The 26,084-nt window shown below is 36.7% G+C and overlaps 1 protein-coding gene across 5 annotated transcripts in view; it reads left to right on the top strand.

Annotated features, from left to right (window-relative positions):
- HEPH (hephaestin) overlaps positions 1 to 26,084 on the top strand; it is a 67,232-nt gene that overhangs the window by 16,614 nt on the left and 24,534 nt on the right. For all 5 annotated transcript variants that reach the window (XM_036227092.1, XM_016126711.2, XM_016126712.2 and 2 more), the window contains exons 9-15: positions 11,343 to 11,474; positions 13,859 to 14,070; positions 15,016 to 15,166; positions 17,480 to 17,692; positions 21,511 to 21,724; positions 23,228 to 23,367; positions 24,141 to 24,272. In XM_036227092.1, the coding sequence (XP_036082985.1) occupies positions 11,343 to 11,474; positions 13,859 to 14,070; positions 15,016 to 15,166; positions 17,480 to 17,692; positions 21,511 to 21,724; positions 23,228 to 23,367; positions 24,141 to 24,272 (1,194 nt within the window). The remainder of the gene's footprint in view (positions 1 to 11,342; positions 11,475 to 13,858; positions 14,071 to 15,015; positions 15,167 to 17,479; positions 17,693 to 21,510; positions 21,725 to 23,227; positions 23,368 to 24,140; positions 24,273 to 26,084) is intronic.

The following is a 26,084-nucleotide window of genomic DNA, read 5'->3' as shown; positions in this document are numbered from 1 at the left end:
AAGCAACGTAATGGACCATATTCTGGGGGTAGGCATGTGTCAGCTGATTCTAGGAGATCTGAACATGGACAACAGGGCCTACATCTAATAGAAAGATATATAGAACGGAAACCTACCTTGGGAAAGAGGATACGCACTGAGTATTAAGGAGCTCTCATTAGCTTGTGTTTAGTATGGGTCCCCAGTCTTTCTTTTTCCTTCATTTTTTTATTGTGGTAAAATACACACAACTTAAAATTTACCATATTAGCCATTTTAAGTGTACAATTCAATGGTATTATGTACATTCATAATGTTGTACAATCATCACCACCATTTGTCTCCATTAACTCTTGTAAAACTGAAACTCAATACCCATTAAACAATAATTACCCATTCTACCCTTCCCCCAGGCTGTAGTAACCACCATTCTACTTTCTGTGACTATATTTTTGACTACTCTAAGTATCTCATGTAAGTGGAATCATACACTATATATTTTTGTGACTGTCTTATTTACCTCGTATAATGCCCTCAGATTTTATTCATATTGTAGAATAGTTCAGAATCTCCTTCTGTTTTAAAGCTGAATAATATTCCATTATATGTATATACTACATTTTCCTTATCCATTCATCTATCAGTGGACATGTGGGTTGCTTCTACATTTTAGCTATTGGGAATAATCCTGCTATGAATATGAGTGTACAAATATGTCTTTGAGACATTATTTCAATTCTTTTGGGTATGCATAGAAGTGGATTTGTTGGATCATCTGGTAATTCTATTTTTTTTAAGGTTTGAGGGACCACCATACTGTTTTTCACTGTGGCTGTATTATTCTACATTACGATCAACACAGTTTCTAATTTTTCTACATCCTCTCCACACTTGTTTTCTGCTTTTGTTTGTTTGTTTGTTTGTTTTATAGTAGCCATCCTAATGGGTGTGAGGAGGTATCTATTTGCCATTTTGATTTGCATCTCCCTAATGATTAGTGATGTCTAGAAACTTTCCATGGGCCTATTGGGCTATTGGGCATTTTATATATATATATATGAAATGTTAATTCAAGTCCTTTGCCCATCTTTAATTAGGTTGTTTACCTTTTTGCTGTTGAGTTTTAGGAGCTCTCTTATATTCTGGATATTAATCCCTTATCAGACATATGATTTGCAAATACTTTTGACTCTGTTGATAGTGTCTTTTGATGCACAATTTAAAAAAAATTAATGAAATGTACTAGGTCTATTTATTTTGCCTGTGCCTTGGTGTCATACCCAAGAAATTATTGCCAAAGCCAATGTTGTGAAAAAATTATCCCTATGTTTTTAATAAAAGTTGTATTGTTTTAGGTATTACATTTAGGTCTTTGATCTATTTTGAATTAATTTTTGTATGTGGTGTTAGGTAAGGGTCCAATTTTATTATTTTGCATATGAAAATCCAATTTTCCTAACACCATTAGATTAAAAGATGGTCCCCTTAAATGTGAGGATTTATTTCTGGGCTCTCTAGTATACCATTGGTCTATATGTCTGTCTTTCTGCCAGTACCATACTGTTTTGATTACTGTAACTTTTTATTAAGTTTTGAAATGAGGCTGTGTGAGTCTTCCAGATTTGTTCTGTATTTTAAAGATTGTTTTCACTATTTTATTTTGGGCCCCTGGAGATTTTAGGATGGGCTTTTCTATTTATTTTCTATTTCTGCAAAATCATCATTGGGAATTTCTAGAGGATTTCATTGAATCTATAGATTGCTTTTGGTAATATTAACATTTTAATATATTAAGTCTTTCAATCTATGACAATGGGATGTGCTTCCATTTAGTTATGTCATCTTTTATTTCAGCAATGATTTATAGTTCTCATTGTACAAATCTTTCATATCCTTGGTTAAGACAATTCCTAAGTATTTTAATTTTTGATATATTATAAGGGAATTATTTTTGTAATTTCTTTTTGTGCTGTTCATAGTTAATGTATAATAATGTAACTAACTTTTATGTGTTGACTTCGTATCCTGATACTTTGCTGAATTATTAGTTCTAACAGGTTTTTTTTGTTTGTCTTTGTATGCTCTTTATAGTTTTCTACATAGAAGATCATATGATCTGCAACAGAGATAATTTTACTTCTTCCTTTACAATTTGGATATATTTTATTTCCTTGACTAATAATTCTGGCTAGAACTTCCAGTAATATGAAGAGAAGTGATGAAAACAGGAAACCTTACCTTGTTCCTTACTTTGATCTCATAGGAAAAGCTTTCAGGCTTTTAGCATTGAGTATGGTGCTAACCGTGGGATTTTCATATATGGCTTTTATTATGTTGAAGCAGTCCCCTTCTATTCTTAGTTTTTTTTATGTTTTCATCATGAAAGGGTGTTAAATTTTGTTAGATGCTTTATCTGCATCAATTGAGATGATTATGTGTTTGTTTTTCTTTCATTCTGTTAATATGTTATATTATATTGATCAATTTTCTTGTTGAACTATCCTTGCATTAAAGGAATAAACTTCACCTGGTCACTATATACAATCCTTTTAGTATGTTGCTGAATTTTGTTTGCTAGTATTTTGTTAAGGATTTTTTCATTAATGTTGGTCTGTAGTTTTCTTGTAATGTCTTTGTCTGGCTTTGGTAACATAATGCTGGTTTCATAAAATGAGTTAAAAAGTATTCCATCCTCTTCATTTTTTTTGGAAAAGTTTGAGAAGAATTGGAATTAGCTCTTTAAATGCTTAGTAGAAATTGCTGGTGCAGCCATCAGACTCAGGGCTTTTCTTTTCTGGGAGATTTTTGATTGCTGATTAAATCTCCTTACAAGTTACAGGTATATTTACATGTCCTATTTAATTATGCTTTAGTCTTGATAGGTTTTCTGTTTTTGGTTTGTCCATTTCATCTAGATTATCCAATTTGTTGGTCTACAATTATTCACAGTACTATCTTACAATTTCTTTTTATTTCTCTAGGATAGGTAGTAATGTCACCACTTTCATTTTTTTTTCTAGGTTTTTATTATTAGTTTCGACTAAACAGTACATTGGTTAGACATTTATATAGTTTATAAAACTATCTCCCTAATTGCTCCTTCTCTCCTCTGGTTTTCCACCGAGCTAATATATTAATGTTAACTGCATTCCCTATGCCATGTTCCCCCTCTCTGTGACCATCTAACAAGTACTAATTTGTGCTTCTTTAAACCCTTCAGTCTTTTCTATTTTTTTAAGCCATCTAGTTAAATATTTATCAATTTAGTTAATTTTTTCAAAGAACTAACTTTTGATGTTATTGATTTCTTTATTGTTTTACTATTTTCTATTTCATTTACCATTACTCTAATATATTTCTAGCTTTTGGTTTAGTTTGTTTTTCTTTTCCTAGTTCCTTAAGTTGTAAAGTTAGGTTTTTGATTTGAGATTTTTTCTTTTTTAATGTAAGTATTTATAGCTATAAATTCTCCCTTAGTACCACTTTCACTGCATCTCATGTTTTGGTATGTTGTGTTTTTATTTCTATTTGCCTCTAAGTATTTTCTAATTTCTCTTGTGATTTCTTCTTGGGCTCATTGGTTCTTTAAAAATGTGTTGTTTATCTTCCTTGATTTTGTAAATTTTACATTTTTCTTTCTCTTATTGATTTATAACTTAATCTCATCATAGTTGGAGAATATAATTTGTATGATATCTTTTTAAATCTATTGAGGCTTAATTTGTGGCCTAACATATGGTCTATCTGGAAAGTGTCCCATGTGCACTTGAGAATATGTATTCTGTTGTTATCGGGTAGAGTGTCCTGTATATGTTAGCTCTAGTTGGTCTATTCTGATATTTTTCTTTTCTTTTTACTTTATTTTTAATGTTTTATATTAGCTTCAGGTACACAGTACAATGGTTATATATTTATGTAAGCTTTGAAGTGATCCCTCTGATTACTCAAGTACCCACCCAACACTACACAAAACTATCACAATAGTAATAATATGCTATACTCCAAATACCCATGAGTATTTTGTAACTACTAATTTGTATTTCTTCATCTCTTCACCTTTTTCACTCAAACCTCTAACCCTCAACCCCTCTGGAAATCACCAGTTTGTTCCCTGTATCTGTGAGTCTGTTTCCATTTAGATTGTTTGTTTCTTTTGTTCCTTAGATTCTTCATATAAGTGAGATCCTATGGTATTTATCTTTCACTGTGAACTTATTTCCCTCAGTATAATACCTTCTAGGTCCATCCACATTATGATAAATGGTAAGATTTCATTTTTTAATGGACGACTAATATTACAGTATATATATGTACCATTACTTTTTTTATCCAATTGCCTATTGATATGCACTTGAATTGTTTTTATAGCTTGGTTATTGTGAATAGCACTGCTGTGACCATATGGTGCACAGATCTTTATGAACTAGTGTTTTAAATTTCTTTGGATGAATATCAAGAAGTGAAATTGCTGGGTCAAAAGGTTGTTCTATTTTGAATTTTTTGAGGAACCTCTAAATTTTTTTCCATAGTGGCTCCATCAGTTTGTAATCCCACCAACAGTGAACAAGGGCTCCCTTTTTTCCACATCCTCCCCAACATTTGTGGGTTTTTTTGTTTTTTGTTTTTTTTTGTTTGTGTGTGTGTGTGTGTGTGTGTGTGTGTGTGTTTTAATTTACTGATGATAGCCAATCTGACAGGTATGAGGTGATACCTCGTTGTGGTTTTAATTTGCATTTCTCTGATGATTAGTGACCTGGTGTATCTTTTCTTATGTCTTGGCCATCTGTATGTCCTCTGTGGAGAAATACCTATTCAGGTCTTCTGTCCAATTTTTAATTGGTTTGTTTGGGGCTTTTTGTTGTTGAGCTGTATAAATTCTTTATAAATTTTGGATATTAACCCCTTGTCAGAAATATCATAGGCAAATATCTTCTCCCATTTAGTAGGTTATCTTTTCATTTTGTTAATGCTTTCCTTAGTTTTGCAAAGCCTTTTTAGTTTGATATAATCCCATTTGTTTATTTTTTTCTTCTGTTTCTCTTCTTTAAGGAGATAAATCAGAAAAAAAAATTACCAGTAGCAATATCAGAGAGTTTGCTGCCTATGTTTTCTTTTAGAAGTTTTTACATTTAAGTCTTTAATTTGTTTTGAGTTTATTCTTGTATATGGCGTAAGAAGGTGGTCCAGTTTCATTTTTTTCATATATCTGTCCTGTTTTTCCAACACCATTTGTTCTAGAGACTGTCTTGCCAACTTTGTCATAGATTAAGTGACCATATAGATGTGAATTCATTCCTGGGCTCTCTGTTTTGTTCAATTGATCTATGTGTCTGTTTTTATTTCAGTACCATGTTGTTTTGATTATTATAGCCTTGTAATATAGTTTCATATCAGGTAGTGTGATATCTCCAACTTGTTCTTTCTGAAGATTGCTGTAACTATTTGGGATCTTTTATGTTTCCATGTGGATTTTAGGATTATTTGTTCTAATTCTATAAAAAATGACAATGATATTTTGATAAAGATTGCACCGAATCTATAGATTGCTTTGGATAGTGTGGATAGTATGGTCATTTTAATGATGATGATTCTTCCTGCCTCTGAACACAGAATATGTTTCAATTCATTTATATCTTCTTCAATTTCTTTGTTCAGTGACAATTTTCTGAGAACGGGTCTTTTACCTCCTCGATTAATTTGATTCCTAGATATTTTACTGTTTTGAATGCAATTGTAAATAGGATTGTTTTTGTGATTTCTCTTTCTGATAGTTCATCATTGGTGTATAAAATTGCAACCAACTTCTGTATATTAATTTTGTTTTTTGCTACTTTACTGAATTCATTGATCAGTTCTAACAGTTTTTTTTTTGGTGGAATCTTTAGAGTTCTCTCTACATAGTATCATGTCATCTATAAATAATGAGTTTTACTTCTTCCTTTCCAATTTGGATGCCTTTTATTTCTCTTTCTTGTCTGATTGCTGTACCTAGGACATCCAATACTATGTTAAATAGAATTGGTAAAAGTGTGCATTCTTGTCTTGTTCCGGATCTAAAGAAAATGTTTTTAGCCTTTTCCTATTGAGTATAATGTTAGCTGTGGTTTGTCATAAATGGTCATTATTATGTTGAGATATATTCCCTCTATTCTCATTGTGCTCAGATTTTTTATCATAAATCCGTGCTGAATTTTGTTGAATTCTTTTTCTGTATCTATTGTTATGATCATATGATTTTTATCTTTCAATTTGTTAACAAGGTGCATCACATTAATTGATTTGCAGATATTGTACCAACATTGCATCTCATAAATGAATGCAACTTGATCATGAACTTTTTAATATATTGCTTAATTCAGTTTGCTAATATTTTGTTGAGGATTTTTGCATTAATGTTCATCAAGAATACCAGAGAGAGAGAGAGAGAGAGAGTCTGTTTATGGAATCAGGGTAATGGTAGCATCATATAAAGAGGGAATCCTCTCTCTTCTTGAATTTTTAGGAATTGTTTGGGAAGAATAAGTGTTAATTCTTCCTTCAGTATTTGGTAAAATTTACCTATGAAGCCATCTAGTTCAGGACTTTTTGGGGAAAAAGTTTTTGTTTGTTGATTTAATTTCATTGGTAGTAATCAGTTGGTTCAGATTTTCTGTTTTTTTTTTTGACTCAGTCTTGGGAGATTGTATGTTTTTAGGAATGTATCTGTTTCTTCTGGATTGTCTACTTCGTTGGCATATAATTGCTTGTAATATTTTCTTACAATCTGTTGTATTTCTATGGAGTCTGTAGTTCCTTTTCCTCTTTCATTTATGATTTTATTTATCTGGGTCCTCTATCTTTTTTTCTTGATGAGTCTGGTTCAAAATTTACCAGTTTTGTTTATCTTTTCAAAGAACCAGCTCTTGGTTTCATTGATCTTTTGTATTATTTTTCTAGACGCTATTTCATTTATGTCCACTCTCATCTTTATTTTCTTCCTTTTACATGCTTTGGTTTTTATTTGCTGTTCTTTTTCTGGTTAAGTGTAAAGTTAGACTATTTATTTGAGATTTTTCTTGTTTTTTGAGATAGGCTTGTATCGATATGAATTTCCCTCCAATAACTGTTTTTGCTGTGTACCATATATTTTGCATCATTGTTTTCATTTTCATTTGTCTCTAGATATCTTTTTTATTTCTTCCTTGATCTCAATGTTCACCATATGTTTGTGTATTTTCCAGTTTTTTTCTTGTAGTTGATTTCTAGTTCCATTATATTGGGTTTGGAGAAGACCCTTGATATGATTTCAATCTTCTTAAATTTATTGAGACTTGTTTTGTGGCCTGTCATATGGTCTATCCTGGAAAATGTTCTGTATGCATTTGAGAAGAATGTATATTCTGCTGCTTTGAGGTGATATTATCTGAAAATATCAAGAATATCTGGTCTAGTGTGTCATTTAAAGCTGCTGTTTCCTTATTGATTTTCTGTCTGGAAGATCTGTCCATTGTTGTAAATGGGGTGTTAAAGTCTCCTACTATGAGTGTGTTGCCATAAATCTTTCCATTTATGTTGGTTAATTATAGCTTTATATATGTAGGTGTACCTATTTTGGATGCATATATGTTTACTAGAGTATATGCTCTTGATGTATTGAACCTTTTATTATTATGTAATGTCCTTCTTTGTCTCATATTATAGCTTTTGTTTAAAATTGATTTTGTCTAAGTATTGTTATCTGAGCTTTTTAAAACATTTCCATTTGCATGAAATATCTTTTTCCATTCTTTTCTTTCAGTCTGTGTGTGTCATTTGATTGGAGGTAGATCTCTTGTAGACAGCATATGTATAGGTCTCGTTTTCTTATCCACTTGGCTACCCTATGCCTTTTGGTCAGAGCATTTAATTCATTTACATTGGGTGGTTATTGGTAAGTACATAGTTACTACTATTTTATTATTTGTATTTATGATCACCGCCCCTCCTTCATTTTACAGAAGGCTTTTCAGCATTTCTTGTAATTCTGGCTTGCTGGTGATGAATTCCTTTAGCTTTTTCCTCTCTTGGAAGCTCTTTATCACACCATCAATTTTAATTGATAGCCTGGCTGGGTAGCCTTGTTTGCAGGTTTTTCTTTTTCATCACTTTGAACATTTCATGCCAATCCCTTCTGGCCAATAGTTTTTTATTGAAAAATCAGCTATCACTCTGTGGGAATACCCTTGTAATTAACTAGCTGCCTTTCTCTTGCTTCTTTTAGGATTCTCTCTTCATCTCCAAACTTTGGCATTTTAATGATGATGTCTCTTGGTGTGATCTATTCGGTCCCTCTGGTTTGGGACTCTCTGAGCTTCCTGGATTTGTATGTCTATTTTCTTTGCCAGGTTAGGGAAGTTTATTGTCATTATTCTTCAAATAGATACTCAATCCCTTGCTCTGTGTCTTCTCTTTCTGGTACCCCTATGATGCGGATGTTGGATGTTGTCCCACAGGTCTCTTAAGCTTTCTTTATTTTTTTTCTCTTTTTTCTTTTTGCTATTCTGATGGAGTGTTTTCTGATTCCTTGTCTCTCAATTCACTGATTCAGTCCTCCGCTTCAACTAATCCACTGTTGATTCCTTCTATTTTTCACTTTGGTTATTGTATTTTTCATTTCTGACTGGTGATATTTTTATGGTTTCTGTGCCCCTTTTTATGCTTACTATCTCTATGTAGATGTCCTCATAGAGATCACCTATTCTCCCCCTCTGTTCTTTGAGCATGTTCTTATAACCAGTGTTTTGAACTTTGTTTCTGATAGTTGCTTGCCTCCATTTTATTTAGGTTTTTTTTTTTGAGTTTTCTCCCGGTGTTTCATTTGTGGCATGTTTCTTTTCTTTGTTTTCTCATTTTAGTTGCCTCTTCATGTTCATTTCTATGTGTCAGGAAGATTTGTAACTTCTTCCTGCCTTGGTTAGGTGTCCTTATGTAGTAGGCATCCTGTGTGGCTCAGTGGCTCAGTCTCCCTGATCACCTGCACTGGGGGCTCTGGATGTGTTCCTTGTGTGGGTCATGTGTGTTCTCCTGTTGTAGCTAAGCCTTGATTGTTGTTATCATGTCAGTGGACAGGATTGATCTCTGTGTTTGACTGGCTATGGGTTTGGTTACACCCACAGGGAGTGGGATTCACTCCATCAGGTTGTGTACTTATTAAGACCGCCCTGTTTGGTGTTCTGTTTGTAGGGCTAATTAGGTGATAATCCGTTGTAGTCTGACATCAGCCTTCGGGTGTGTTAGTTCTTGGGCCCCTTGTGAGGGGCTCCCATGTAGGCCAAGGGTTGCCACTTCCTTTGATTGTTCATTGTCACCTGGTATGTGCTAAAAAGTGATCCACAAATGGTTGCTGCCCGTGCTGGTTCTGGAGGCAAGTGGGAGAGACATACTGTGAGCCAAGGTCAGATACCTTTAGTATCAGGCCTGGGGTGGCTTAGCAAAAGGACCAGTGCATCTCAAGGCCTAGGGCTGCTTGCTAGCTTCCCTTATGACTCTTCAGCTGGAAGAACCCTTGGGTAGTATGTGAGTTAGGTGGAATGGGACCCAGGGAGTCACTGGAGTAAAGTGAACAAATTTTACCTGGCTAATGCAAAGTCAGGTTTCATGCCAGTGCTGAATCTGCAGCTTCTTGCGAAAGTCTCAGATCACAGCAAGGCCAGCCATTGTACTCATCAGGACCTCAGACCCCCATGTTCCACCCAAGAGATACTGCAACTCAGACTGGCACCAGTGGCTCACCACCAAAAGTCTCCCCTGAAATGTGCAGGCTGTGCACAGGTCATGTGAGCTTCTGCCTGCCAATAAATGTATGGCCAAGGGAAGATGCAGGGTGAGGTTGGCTGCCTGACAATAGGCCAATGGGAGCAATTTGTGAGCTGGGTGGGGTGGAGCCCCAGGAGGACATGAGGTGGAGTGATCTGATCTCACCAGGGCAATGCAGCTTCAGAACTGGCTGTGTGGAGAGAAGTGTCGAACACAGACAAGATGAAACTCACCTGTAGACTGCCTTGGAGGCAGCCTAACAAAGAAGCAGTGGTGGCTACCCCTCCAGCCCTTGCACTGGTACCATGAAACTTAACTTTTCCCCGTATGCCTCTTGTGCCTCTTGAGGTGCTGACCCTCTGCCATAGCCCAGGGTGAACGTTTGCAAGTGAGTGAATCTGTTCACAAGCCCTTTAATGGGACGTCTGGGTTTTCAGATTCTGTTTATCTCACCCAGATGACCAGAATCCTCACTGGTTTTTACAATCACATTTGTGGGAATTCTTCCTGAGGCTGGAACTCTGTCCTGGGAGGACCCTGTGTGGGTCTAGGGCCCCTTATTCCTTCAGGGGGACCTCTGAAGCTGCGCTCTCCCTCCTGTTGCTCAACCACCACACATGGGTGCAGAACCAGCCCTCTTCATGTCTCTGCCCCTCCTTCTATTTTCGATGTGGCTTTCTCTTTATATCCTCAGATGTATGTGTTGTGATCATCTAGACTTTAGGTGATTCTCCAGCTTGTTGGGGATTTTTTGTATAATTTGATTGTAATTTTAATGTGGTCATGGAAGAAGGTGAACCCTATTTTCACCTAGATTGCCATCTTGATCAGAACCTTGGTCTATTGTGTTTTTTTTAAGTTTTCTATTTCCTACCCATCCTCTATCTTTTTTTTCATTATTATGAGTGGTGTATTGGTCCTAGTCTTGAGCAGAGATGGAGCATTAGGTATGGACTTTGAGTAGAACCCAAGACAGAAACTCTGAACCAGGGTTAGAATCAGCATAAGTGCTCAGGGTATTATCTTGGTATTTCTGGTTGGTCTCAAAGGTGATCTAAGCTAGATTAGAGGTGATGGGTAGTATAACAAAGAAAAGTACAGTAGTCATGGCTAGACTACCTAATCCAGGGCCTTGATAGAAGATATAATAGTTTTATTTGCTCAGAATTGTTTTAGAATTCAGGCAAGCTCAAATATTTAGATGAGTCCTGCCAGGAAATGCAAATATGGCAACTGAGGAAATAAAGGCAGGGGAAATAGTATTTAATCTGATAGTAGTGTGGGAGAAAGCCCTGGTTTTAGTTCCTGTCTCAGTTCCTAATCAGTCATTTGAACTTGACAAGATCAATTTTACCTCTCTGAGCTGCAGTTTCCTCATCTGTAAAATGAAGATATTCCCTGCCCTGTGTACCTTAGAATGATATTTGAGGATCAAAATGATATAGATTCTGACATGCTTTTTTACAACTGCAAAGAAAACAGTTCTCTGTCTTTTTCACTTCTCTCTTTTTTCCCTCCCTCTTTTTTATTCCCATTCTCTCTTGCCATTCCTGTTTTCATTTCCATGATTTCTTCTTCCCATTTGACAGGGCCAGTGATCCGGGCTGAGGTGGGTGACACTATCCAGGTGATCTTCTACAACCGTGCCTCACAGGCATTCAGCATACAGCCTCATGGGGTCTTTTATGAGAAAGACTACGAGGGAACTGTGTACAATGATGGTGAGTGGGCAGGGTTTCCAACTAATGTGGACTGCAGGTAATAGCGGGTAACTCTAGAGGACAAATAAATAGGGAAGAGAAGGAGGGAGAAAAAGACAGAATTAATAGCCACGTGTGGATATTGTTGAGTGAGTATGTATTATAGCAAGACAGAGCTGGACTCAATAAGAGACCACTTTAAAATATATTCTGATTATAAAAATAATATATATGTACTATGGAATTTTGAAAAATGTAAAAAATTATAAAATAATTAAACATGATTCATAGATAATTTCCATTACATTTTGATATATCTTTTAATATTTTTCAGTCATCATAAAAATGTTTATATTTATAGATTTGCAATCATATGGTTTATACAATTTTATATCATACTATTTTCATTCACCATTATATTTTGTTCATTCTCCCATTGTATAATAATGTTACAAATATTTTAATAGCTATATAATACTGTCGCATGGGTTTGCCATAATTTATTCATCTTATCCTCTATTGTTTGTACACATAAATTTGTTTCATTATTTTAGAATATTGTAAATTATATTGCCATGAATGAATACATATATATGATCTGGATTTCTATTTTAGGAGGGAACCCTAAGGTGGGATTATTGAGTAACTGATTTCTTGTTTTCTCTGAAAGTAGTATGAATACATGGTAATCCCAAGCCAAAAATATGAAAAATACTGAAAGTATAAAGGGGAAAGTTACAGTAAAATCTAGCCTAAAAAAACACTCTATAAGGCAGCTGACTAGTTTCTTCAAGAAGTCAGTGCCACAGGGAAAATGTTAAAGAGACAACACCAAGGGCAAATTGCAAAACCTGTACGATCCTGGTTATTAAAAAAAATAGATATTTTTGAGATAATTAGAAAATTTCTGTTACAGATTGGATATTAGATGACATTAGGGTACTTTTTAGGTGTGGCAATGTTGTAATATAGGAGATGCTTACTGATATATTTAGAAATAAAATTTCATGATGCTTGCATTTTACTTCCAAATAACTTAGCAAAAGCAAACAAACAAAAAGTGCATGTATATATGTGTGTGTAGATATACATACACATAGATGTAGATGAATTAAGGCATACAAAAAGTTAACATCAACTCCAGGTAGTAGGAAGATTATTGTACTAACTTTGAAATTTTTTCTGTGTTCGAAAATTTAAAAATTGGGAACAATGAGTTAATAAGGAAAGATAAGTTAATAACATCCTAAACTATACCATCCTATTATAGGTTCTTCTACAAATATCTTTGCATACACTTCTTTGTATATGACTGTTTCTTCAGAATATATTTTTATGATGTGGAATCACTGTGTCTGAGGGTGCATACATTAAAATTTTTGGTACCTACATATAAATTTCTCTCTGGAAAAATTTACAGTCCCATCAATTTTGAGTTCTATCAACAGTAAATGAGAAGGATGACCCATTATCTTACAACCTCACCAACACAGGGAAGCCAATTTAACCTTTGTCCAAATCTCAGTCTTGTGGACAAACAAAAAAACTCACTGTTGTTTTAATCTGCATTAGTTTGAACATTCTTTTTAGTATTTATTGCATGTCTTACAGTTTTTGTGGGCATGGATAATTTTACAGCATTTAATACATTTTCCCAACATTTTTTCCCCAAAAGTGCTATTCTAATTTATCACATGTCATTATAGGTGAATGAGAGGAATGTCATCTGGACCATTTCTCACAAACACTGATTATTTTCATTTGTAAAATCTTGCTAATTTGACAGGCAAAAGTTATTCAGCATTTTCATTTGTACTTTTGGATTACTAATAAGTTTGAAAATTTTAAATAAAATTTCTGTACATTGATTGACCTTGACTTGTGCCCATTTAAGAAATTATAGCCTTAGTGTTCTTTTTCATATATACACACATATATGTAACATACATATATCCACATGTACATACATACATTCATATAGAAAGGAAAGATATTCAATAATCAGAATAATTCAAAGATGAAACAGACTATGGTAGAAGGTAGTGAATCTCCCATCTCTAGAGATTTTTAACTAGAGGTAAAGATGTAATAACAGATAAGTGTATGTTTTCAAGTGAAGAATATTCCAAGTAAGTTTCAAAGGACTTTTATTCATTAGGTCCTATGAGTTTGGAAGTTTGGGGAAGTTTTAATTTTCCCAATTTATTTAAGAAGGTGTGACAGAACCAAGAACCAAACTCTAGTGTCTTGACTCCTACCCAGGGCTCTTTTAAATATTCAATATTCCATGTTACTATTGTTCATACTGCTGCTCCAAAATGCTTTTGTAGTTTATGATCTTTACCCCACAGTTTGGAGCTGATCTTCACTCAACGTGAGTAATGAGTCTCATGTTTCCCCTGCAGACTCATCACACCCTGGCTTGGTGGCCAAGCCCTTTGAGAAAATAACATATCGCTGGACAGTGCCCCCCCATGCCGGCCCCACTGCTCAGGATCCTTCCTGTCTCACTTGGATGTATTTTTCTGCTGTGGATCCCATAAAAGATACAAATTCTGGTCTGGTGGGCCCCCTGCTAGTGTGCAAAGCTGGTGCCTTGGGTGCAGATGGCAAACAGGTATTTCCAGGGTTTCTGGCTAAAAAGTCTGTTGAGAGGAGGATGAGGCTGGGTTGCTGAATAGGAGTTAAGCATGGAACTGGGTTCTAGAGGTGAGGTGATCGAAAAAAATAATCAAGCTATTGAATCAGACATCAATAGTTGGTGACCATATGCTGTCTTGCATGTTATTCTTTTACTATCAAATACACATCTTTTTTTTAGTCTCTTGCTTTCTAATTTATATCATCTCATCAATACCTCATTTTTTTTAGTTTCTGTGGCCCCTGACCCTTGCTCCAAGTTCCTAAATCTGCTTTAATATTTGATTATTTTCTTTTATATCCAGCCCACCATTTCTAGCTGTGTAACCTTAGTCATGTTACTTAACCTCTCTTTGCTTCAGTTTCCTCATCTATGATAAGGAATTTACAATGGAAGAAGGTATTTTGGATTTTTGTAAGGATTAATTAAAATAATTCCTGTGCTGCTTAGTACAGTGTCTGGTACATAGTAAGCACTCAGTAAATGTTAGCAGTAATAATAATAATAAATATCATATTAATAATTATTATTTTTTATTTTATTTTCTAATCCCCTTAGAGTCCTCCTATGACTTTTAGCCACATTTTCCCGCTCCCCCAGCTAACTATAGGTTCTCTTCTATTATACTCTGTGCTTCTTCTTCATAATCCTGAGCTTGTGCTTCTTCTTTGGTCTCTTTCAAACATCTATCCCTTACGGTCTTGTCACTTTATTCTGACTTTCACTCACTGTGATTTCAGGTTACCTTTGGAAAAAGTACCTAGCAACAACTGCAGTTCTAGGCAGGTGATATGGGCTTTGCTCTGTGTCTGGAAAAGGAAACAGGAAAGAACCAGGCATCATTGGATCTAGTGAATAACAGTCTACAACTGCTGAAACTGTTGTTATTTTTCCCTCTCTTCTCTTCTACTTGGCCTACAGAAAGGGGTGGATAAAGAATTCTTTCTCCTTTTTACTGTGTTGGATGAGAACAAGAGCTGGTACAGCAATGCCAATCAAGCAGCTGCTATGTTGGATTCCCGACTACTCTCAGAGGATATCATGGGTTTTCGAGATTCCAATCGGATGTATGGTATGGGGAGTGAGTGCTTTTGTCCTGAGCTACAGCTGAGATGTTATAAGTAAAATTTAACCTAAACTTAACCATGATCCATCCCTGAAAACATTGATTCCACTGGTCACCTATGCTCAAGGGCAGAGCTAGTTCAAGGAATTAAATCTGACAAAAGATCTTATACTTAGCACTTTATGTGGGTCCTGTGTTACACAGTATTAGAGACAATGGATAAAGGCACTGTAAAATGAGGATTGCACACAAGGAATCTACTATAGACTGAAAAGAGTGAGCTGAAATGATGCATTTCCAGTCTTATCTCCTCCTTTATTGCCCACTACCCTTGCTCCACAACCCATACTCCAGCCAAACAAGTCTATTTTTCTCCATATGGATTTACCTTATACCTTTCTAACTTTGTGCTTTGCAATGCTTTGCCTTCCACTTGAAATGTCCCTCGTTACATCTTTGCCCCCAGCCTGTGGAAATTCTTTTCATTCTTTAAGTCTCTACTCAAAAGCTAACTCCTCCATATAACAATTTTTTTATCACCCAATCCCAGGATGATGACACCCTCTACTGAACTACTATTGCATTTTTATCTGATTATTTTAATAGCGAGTTTTGCACACTCTCCAATATTGTAGTACATTGCTTTTGACTTCTGCTAAAGTGTAGTCTCCTTAAAAGTGAGTATTATTTGTTGCTTATCTCTGTCTAATATGCAGCAAATGCTTATGAACTAGTGAATTACTAAATTAATGAGTAGGTGGGTCAGTAGGTGAGTGAATGAATAGAAAGACATGGTCTCAGTTTTCATGGAGCTCCTAGAATTTTGCAATAAGAAGAGACCAATAACATCCATGAAACAATTATAGAACAATCTGAGACAGACTATAAGTAAGTGGTAAATTGTGTGAAACAGATTTTAAGTGACATAGAATTAAAAGGAGGAGAATATTAATGAGGAGCAATCCAATTAAAATATTCCTGGAAAAAAGGAATGCTTGAGCTGGAGCTCAAAGGCTAAACAGTCTTGCAATCAGACATTAAAGGCAGGTGAAGCAGAATTAGAAAGTTACCAGTTTTCCCATTAGCATTTCAGGGGATTACCCATGGATTGGGTAACTCATTAAAGCTGGTTACATTGAATGTGGGGACATTTAAAAGGGATCCACTTCAAGCAGGCTTCCCTATAATTTTGATGGGGATTTGGAAGGTGAAAGGGGTCAAGAACAAGTGTGTTGTTTATTGGCTCCATTTCTTGATTCTCATCATCAGTTAGTTACATCAGCTGGAAAAACTAAGACAGTCCTGAGAACCAAGTTCATTCCAGTTTGAACTTATGAAGCACCTGATTAGTATCAGACAACATATCAGGTGCTTGGGCAGCGACACAGATACATAAAAAAGAAGTGCTTCCTGCTAGGTCAATCTAGTGTAGGAGATAGGTTTGTAAGTAAATCACTGGGTTATGTGGTAAGTGATACAGCAGAATTTTGTGCGGGACATTTTCATGAAAACTAGAGATAGAATAATAAATCTGTTTCACAGGGGAGGTGATATTTGAGTTGGGGCATGATGAATGAGTAGCAGTTTACAATAGAGACCAGAAGAAAAGTATATTCCAGGCAGACAGAACAGTATGTGATGTAAACAAGTGTATTTTAAGTACCTATCATGATTAAGGCCTTGTACTGCAGAGGCGAATAGAATTCACATGATAATGCTGTGTATATGTGTGTGAGAGGGGTGAAAGGATAGACTGCAGGCAGGAATACTAGGGAGGAGGCTTTACAGGAGTTCAGGCCAGAGATGATGAAGGGTAGAGCCAGGGCAGTGGCAGTGAAGATGAAGAGGAAGAGATTGGTTTAAATCTCAATATGAAATCTTGGGAACCCCAAAATTTTAGAGTGATGGAAAATGAGAACAAGTCAGAGGAGAAAGAAAGAGGTTGTAATTGAACCAGAAAATTGTGGTACTATCGAAGCCAAATGAGGAGAGCTTCAAGAGAGTAAGAAAGAAGAGTTGGGTACTATTGTGCATGTGTAAAGGAGTTGCAGTGGAGAGTAGTTGAGTTTTGCAAGGATGTGTAGTACGGTGGAACAGGGGCTGTAGGTGAGGCCAGAAAGACTGGTTGCGCTCTCATCCCAAAATGGCAGGCCTTCATAAGTTGAATTAAAGTGGCTTAGGGAAGAAAACAGGGAGTTGAAGATGATTCAGAAATTTCAAGTTGTGGGAAACCGTATTACAGAGTTGATGTCATGCTCTTGGTCAGTGCTTGAGTAGTCTGATTTCATCACCCCATCCTATCTTGTTTTTGTTTTCCAGCAATTAATGGGTTTCTATTCTCTAACCTGCCCAGGCTGGACATGTGCAAGGGCGACACAGTGACCTGGCACCTGCTTGGCCTGGGCACAGAGAATGACGTGCATGGGGTCATGTTCCAGGGCAACACTGTGCAGCTTCAGGGCATGAGAAAGAGTGCAGCCATGCTCTTTCCTCATACCTTTGTAACAGCCATTATGCAGCCTGACAACCCCGGTAAGTACCTTAGCAACTGGCCTAGGCTGAGAGGCTTTGTTGGATATAGGGCTGGGTAAAGGGGGCTGGCGATGAGAAAAGAAGAGTTATATTGGGAGTATTTGGGAAATTTTCGAAAACACTTTTGTTTCTCACTCTTCCACAACCATTCCATGTTGTGGTTATTTGGATTCTCATCTCAGCCGCAGGCAGGACAGAATGAGAAGCTTTAAAAACTCTTTTGTGGAACAAGAGAGAAACAGAAATGCTGCCCAGAATCAGGGCAATTCTTATATAGGCAGACAGTGGACTTGGCCATGTAGTCCCTTAGCTACGTAGAGATTCTATAGATACAGTCCTTGCATTTGGAGGGAGGTCCGTGAAATATACCTATAAACACTTCCAACTCTGATGTTCTGTGAAGATTTCTGGTGGGAGTGAGATGGGATGTGCTGTAACAGTTTCTGACCAGGAATTGGAACACACAAACTTCTAGTCCAGGCTCTTTCATTAACTTGCTGTTTAATTTTTGTCTAATCACTCCCCTTCTCAGTGGTTAAATTTCTTTCTTCTTTCTCTGTCTGTCCTCCTTCCCTTTTCTTTCCTCTTTTCTCCTTCTCTCCCTTTTCTGCCTCTCCCTCTGCCTCTTCCTCTCCCTCTGTTTTTCTCCCTACCTCTCCTTCTCCCTGTTTTTTTTTTTTTGGAAATGATTTTGACTAGAATATTTCTCCTGATTACCTCTATGCTTAACATTTCATAATGTAGCAGTAATTTCTCTTTGCAGTTCCTAGGGTACATTCTTTTTCTAGGCAGTAGGTGGAGATAGTGTTTATAAGAAAAATATCTGTCAGTTCTGTGTATTTCCCACTAAACTTTATTTTAGTTTTGTAAATTACATTTCTATTTGGAAAAAAAAAAACAATCCTAAACAAAACAAGTCTCCTTGACAATTTAGTAATTTCAGCCTGGCACTGGGGTTGACAAACACTTGACGTAAAGCTGGTCTCCACAGATTTTTTGGGTCCTTATTCCTGCCCATCTACCTAGCATTTTTGGTTAGTGAAAATTGGTAGCAAATTAGAAAGAGTTAATGAAACTAAAAGGAACAACAGAAACAAATGCTTTTAGTGAGGCCTAGGGTGGGGAACTTATGAATAAAAATGACCCTTCTCTCTAGCCTTGGTCCTAAAGCCAAACCCTAGGTTTAATCGCCTTCTGGCACAATTAGCTTGGCTCCCCAGTGATGTCTATATGTCTCCCAGGGCTCATTCTTACTTTGGATATATGATTTTTTTGTGTGTGTGTGCCACACTGAGGCCCCAAGGAGGATGTCTTTGGATGGCTTAAAATCAGTCTAATCTGATATGAGGGAGAGGGAGTAAATGGGTTTATATGATAAAAGCCTTGAAATGTTATTCTTTGTCAAGATTCCTGAGTTTTCTTATTAACAAAAGCCCAAACACATTTTACCTTTGCATTTTCTAGAACTTTCAAACTCTTTCCTCTTTCTGAATAGTTATCAAGCCATAGAATGTTGGAACTGGTAGAGTACCTTTGAGATAATCTCAATCGACGTATTTTACTAATGGAAGGAAGAGACAGAGGCCTGAAAGGGAGAAATGCTTTGCTCAGATTAGATGTGTTGCCTCTATTTTTTCTGTTTTATTTTTTCCTCCTTCCCATTCTCCTTAAATCCCTATTGATTTTTACTCCTAGATAATATCTTGAATCTGAAATCTCCTTTATTCTGCCTATGGAGACTTGCTCTCTGATTAAGACTGTGAGAAACCATTGTGAGTAGCTCTCCAAAGACAGGGCAAAAGTACCCAGTTAATGGAAAAGGCAAGACCAGAATCCATTTTTGGGATTCTAGAGAAAGGAATAGTGATGGAGATGGGTAAATATACATATTTAACTAGGTAGATTTGTGTATAACATTAAAAACACCACCAGAGAGAGCCAATATGCTGTGTGCTGGAGGCTTACAATTATGTGTAAAAAATGTCCAGAAAAAAATGCAGCAAAGTGTTAAAAATGTTTTAGTCATGTAGGTTTATTGGTAATTTTTTATCTTCTTTTTGTTCTGCTTTAAATTTTAATAAGCCTATATTGCATTTAATAGAAATGACATATCATATTTAAAAATATCACTGCATAATACATTTCTTCCAATAAAACTACTGATACTAGAGTTTTAATAGCCAGGAAAAATGGTAGATAAAAACATGAGAGGAATAAAGCAGGTCAAATATATGGTGACAGAAAAAAATCTAACTATGGGTGGTGAGCACACAACGCAATATATATGCTCTAGTTATGCCACTTATGTGGGTTGTGTGTGCTCTCTTGTTGTAGTTGAGCCTTGGTTGCTGTTTGCACTTCACTTGGAGGGATTGACCCACAAGATTTGTTGTGAGGATTAGCCAGTGACTACAGTGGAGGAGTTGTTGTGTAGGAACTGACTCTACAGAAAAGGATTTGGTTTAGCAGGGCTCTGGTGCCTTCCCTGTCTTCCCTTTGTGTCATCCTCAGTTACAGCCCTGCATGGTACTCTGGTTTGGTCCAAAGCTGGCCACCAGGTGTGCAGGCCCCAGGGTCTCCTTGGAGGGGCCCTGCTGCAGGTTAGGTTCAGCCACAGTCTGTGCCCTGCCTAGGGCCACCTAGCATGAGCCACCAAGTAATCTGCAGATGTGCTGGTCTTGGAGGTGCCTCAAGAGGCCAAATCACAAACCAAAGCTAGATGCCACTAATGCTGGCTTCAGGATTTTCAGCAAGAGGTACAGGGCATGCCAAGGCCAGATATTGCTTATTTGAGTTTTGTGAACCTTTGAGTGATTTTAGGAAAGCTCACAGCTTGAGCCAAGACAAACTATTTGTATAGAAAAGATATTGGAAGCCCCTTGGATTGGTCCGCAAGTTCCTTGGGGTTGGATCTCAGGGAATCAGCAGGGTAGGGCAACAAGTGTTAGCCATATTGACTAAGACTCAAATATGGCAGCTTCCTGCATCTGCACAGTGGTAGGGCTCAACAAAGAAATAATAGGTGTGAGAGCTCAACAAAGAAATAGTAGACCCTACCAGCACTTCTGTCTAGGATAAAGCTGCCTCTCCAGCCCTTTACCTAAAGCCAGACAACTCATGCCATCCCATATGTCCCTGGAATTGTTCGAGGTGCTGCCCCAGACCTGGAGCTCAGAGCGAGTAAGTCCATTAGTAAGTTCATGCACGTGCCCCTTAAGAGGAGCTCCAGTCTCACTCAGCCACAATAACTGCTTGGTTTTCACAGCCAGAAGTTGTGAGGAGCTCTCTTCCCTTTTCTGGAAACCTAGGCTGAGGATCCTGATATAGAACCCTCACTCCTTGAGGGGTCCTCTGAAGCGAGGTATACTCCTGATTTTTAACCGCCACACTCGGGTGTGGGTCCAGTGTGTTATGCGTCTGTACTCCTTCTACCAGGTGGCTTCTTCTGTATGTCCTTAGTTGTATAACTTGTTTAACTAGATTTTAAGCAGTTCTCAAGTATGGTTTCTCTATAGTTTAGTTTTAATTTTGATGTGGTCATGAGAGGGGACAAGTACAATTTTTATCTACTCTGCTATCTTGACTGGAAATACCCAGAGTTTAGTTTTAAACCCAGACAGTATAGCTTTGGAGCCAGAACTCTTAACCTCTGTGCTCATTGCTTTCAATAATCCTTCAATAATATTTTGTCTAATGCATAGAATAGTCTTATCCGAAACTACCCACTCTATGCAGTATGCCTAGAGAGAGGCAGGAAATATCCCAGGTGCTACGCGGGGGTATTTTAATTCATATTTTGCTCGTTCTTCCTTTTTCAGGGATATTTGAGATTTATTGCCAGACAGGCAACCATAAAGAAGCAGGGATGAAGGCAATCTATAATGTCTCCCAGTGTCCTGGCCACCAAGCTACCCCTCACCAACACTATCAGGCTGCAAGGATCTACTACATCATGGCAGAGGAGGTGGAGTGGGACTATTGTCCTGACAGGAGCTGGGAACTGGAATGGCATAACCAGTCTGAGAAGGACAGGTAAGGCTTCAGAGACTGTGGATCATTTTACAGATAAGAAGTTCTGAAAGAAGGAGACACTTATCTAAAGTCACCTCATAAAGTACCAACAAATCTGGTGAAGGCGCTAGAATGTAGGTACGGTGGAACTCAGTGCTTCTATATTGCTATACTGTGGGGCTGAATTAAAAGATCTTCATGATTGTAATCTTTCCTTCTTTTCCTCTGCTTACCCAGAGGGACCTATGCTGTGACTTAAATGTTATAGAGAACTTATTTATGGGACTGAATACGCCAAGAGCAGCTGTTCATTTACAAAATGTCATTAAGGTGCAACTTAGGCTTATGCTGTATAGCAGGAAAGAAATAGTGTGGCTTAAATAAGTTAGAATTTAATTTCTTGCTTGCATAATAGTACAAAGATGAACAGTCCAGGGCTAGTAGGTGAACTAGTCACACATAACTCTTGCTTTCATCTTTAGAACTAAGATGCTTGTTACAATTGTAATCATTCCCACCTATTGAAAAAAAAAGAAAGAAGTCCAAGGCAAGCAGTATTGTCTGTAAGTTGATAACTTGCAAGTTATATACCCCACTCTGTCTCATACTTGATTATCCTGAATTTATTCATATGGCCATACCTAGCTGTGAGAAAGTTTGGAAAGTGTAATCTATGGTTAGGCAGCCATGTGTTCAGCTAAATCCTAGGTAATTCTATTAGCAATTTGCACTATGATTTATTTTTAGTACTCTCACAACCCTTTGCCAATTCTTGCCCTTTATGTTGGTTGTTGAAAGTTGAAACATATTTGCCCACTTGTTCTGAAACCTAGAATAAGTGACTTTCCTTTTTCTTGGTATTAGTTTACTCATCTTTAAGGTAATGTTGAAAGAACTTGACAAGAAGGAGAAAGGGAAGAAGCAGCAGACTTGAATCCAACTTCTGGCTCTCTTTCTGGCTGACAGTATCAATGAAAATGTGTCCTATCATATATGGACTGCCAATTTCACCTCTGGACATGCCCACCTTATCAGTCTATTGGGAATGTTAAATAATAAAATTAATAATAAAGCTTTTGGTAAAAAGGAAAGCATCCCATCAGGAAAAATTTGTAAGATTACATTTCCTCCCTATCTCTCCTCATATCTTACCTTTCAGCAGCAGAAGCAGTTAGTACTTTCCTGATACTTTGTACTTTGTCCTTTTGTCAAATGAATCCCATCTAAAATATCATCAAGGCTGAAGCTAGAGACTATGTCTTCTGATTCATATCCCAGTACTCTTGCCATATAAATTGTACTACAAATTCCTATCTGGATGATGGCAAACAAAAGAGCATAAATAGATAATGAAATCTGACATTTATAACTGTATATATGCATCCAACATGGTGAATAATCTAACATTAGAAGGAATAGTCCCCCTTCTTCTATTTGTGACATGAGCTTAGATCTGATGTAGCTTCCCGTACGAAAATGAGGAGTTGAGAACAAAGTGCTGATACCAGTTTTTGGATTTTCCAGTTATGGTCACATCTTCCTGAGCAACAGAGATGGGCTCCTAGGTTCCAGATACAAGAAAGCTGTATTCAGGGAATATACTGATGGTACATTCAAGATCCCTCGACCAAGAACTGGACCAGAGGAGCACCTGGGAATCTTAGGTAAGGTGATTTCACTTTCTTCTTAGTATCCAGAAGCCTATGTTGCTCTTAGGTGGGCTACATCATATCAGGAAGGCCTCCCATTCCTCATTATCAGTTTTGTTTTCCTTATGATATACTGGAACTATATCATATTTTATAAATCAGCCACAGATATAAGAACTCAAAGGGGGAAATTCATGAATTCTGCTGCAACATGAACAAGATTTTTTTAGGCCTCTATATCTAGGAATTTCTGAAGGTGACAGATTTTTGCTAAAGGCAGGGGAATGTAGAAACATCAAAAAGTAGAAAGAAAATGGTACAGGGAGCCAGAATGACCCTTGCACCCCAGTTTAACTGTTGCTGCAGTTTCTTCACTTTGGCAGGGGTCAGTGAGTTTCCTCAAACTTGTCCTCATGCAGAAGAGATCCACTGGCTCTTTACGAGAGCTCAGCAATTCTTTACTCTGTGTCTAACTCCTTATTAATAATTATTATACAGGGCTCTGATTCTCTAAAAACTTGGGGCATTATATGGAGAGAGTTGGGGTGGGAAAAGTGGGAGTAACTGAAAGTATAATCTCATTGTTGAAGTATCCTCATCCTGTATCAGTTTAAGGGCTTCTGAACTTAAAAATTAAGTCAGTCATGACTTTTAGTCTCAGGAGAATCCTTTCTCAGGGTAAACTCTTAATTCTAGGGAGTCCTACATATGTCCCTTTCTTTAATGCCTTTAATGTCCCTGTTCCACTACTCCACTAATGATAATTTTTCTTATATTGCATATATTAGGTCCACTTCTCAGAGGAGAAGTTGGTGATATCCTAACTGTGGTGTTCAAGAATAATGCCAGCCGCCCCTACTCTGTGCATGCCCATGGAGTGCTAGAATCTAGTACTGGCTGGCCACAAGCTGCTGAGCCTGGTGAGTGGGAACACTTGGTGAAGGGAAAAGGATGTGCAGTACTTCTTCAGCCCTCTGTTTTGCTTGTTTGAAAATAATGCTCTTAGAGAACTGAACAGGAATGTTAGCCATGACTAAGCCACAACCATAGAGTTTGTCTTTATGAAATATTCATTTTCTCAGTCAGAACAGGCTACTACATGTTTTTCATTTGTTTGTTTCATCAGCAAAGTTCTTAACACTTATACTGGCCTTAACTCTGAATACAAATTGAGCTTCGAACCCTCTCTAGATGTGAAGTTAATCTTGGTTATAGTATGATCTCCAAATCATGGGTAGAGAGTTACCTGTCTCAAACCACAAACTGATCCTTAACCACAGTTATAAAGTTTTTGTCCCCTTAGTACAAATTAACTCTAACCTCAATCATAGACTAAACTCCTGATACTAAATGTAGGGTGACTATAATCTTGACTACATTCTCTTCCATTCATTCATTCATTGAATAAATACTTACTGGAGGCCTCCTGGGTACAAGAACAATTTTAGAAGGTATAGATGCAGTGGGAAATAATACTTATTCTACCCTTGAAATAATGTGGGCTATTATCATAGAGAGACAGGCAAACCGGTAATTATAATGCAGCTAAGATCTAAATCAGCAGTTCTTAAATTTTAGCATGCATCACAATCACCTGGAAGGCTTGTTAAACAATAGATTTCTGGGATCAACCCTCAGAGCTTCTGATTCATTAGATGTGGGATGGGGCTCAAAAATTTGCTACTTCAAACAAATTCCCAGGTGATTTTGATGTAGCAGGATCAAGAAATATACTTTTAGAACCACTAATACAAAGGCTGAGAAAGAAATATGCAAGTAAGGGAATCATATGAAAGAAAAGTAAGGAAAAGGAAGTTCAGATGTGGCAAATACAATATGTAAAACCCAGTAGTAAGAGAGATGAAAGTTTAAGTAGAGAAAAGGGAATAGGTTCTAAAAAGATAAGTGAGGTAGAATCAACAAGATTTTGTGATTAATTGGATATCGAAGGTTAGAAAGAGAAGGATTGTTGAATAAAACCCATATTTTTGGAGGAAAATTCTGAAATGTTACCCAGGTTTTTTGGCTTGGACAGCCAAGTAGATAGTGATGCCATTCACCAAGATAAGGAACATGGGAGGGAGTTGAGTTGAAATAGGGGAGATTGGATGATGATGAGTTCACTTCTAAATTCACTGAATTTGAAATGTCTATAAGATAATAAGATATAAATATCTAGTAGAAATAACGCTCTGGAGCTTAGGAGAAAGATATGATCTGAGGAATGATGTAAGAAGCATCGACATTTAAGTAGTAATTGAAGGCAAAGAATGAATGCAGTCACTGTGGAAGAGTATATTAAATGAAAATCAAGAATCCTAAGACCCCGAGGAAGACCAATTTTTAAGGGAGGTACTCATTGAAAAATAAGCCTGAGGTTGCTTCCATATCTTGGCTATTGTAAATAACACTGCAGTGAACATAAACATGTCCATTAAAAGACAATCGGATAAAGAAGTTGTGGTACATATATACAATGAAATATTACTTGGCCTTAAAAAATGAAATCTTACTATTTGCAATGATATAGATGGATCTAGAGAGTATTATGCTAAGTGAAATAAGTCAGAGAAAGACAAATGCCATATGATCTCAATGTGAAATCAAAAAAAAAAACAAAATAAATGAACAAACAAAACAAAAAACAGACTTATAGACACAAGAATCAAACTGGTAATTACTAGGTGGGAGGGGAGCCTGAGAAAAAAATAAGCAAGTTGTTAAAAATAAAA

This window comes from Rousettus aegyptiacus, unplaced genomic scaffold, assembly GCF_014176215.1.
Source record: "Rousettus aegyptiacus isolate mRouAeg1 unplaced genomic scaffold, mRouAeg1.p scaffold_m13_p_9, whole genome shotgun sequence".
NCBI lineage: Eukaryota > Metazoa > Chordata > Mammalia > Chiroptera > Pteropodidae > Rousettus > Rousettus aegyptiacus.
This window is presented reverse-complemented; position numbering and strand designations above follow the sequence as displayed.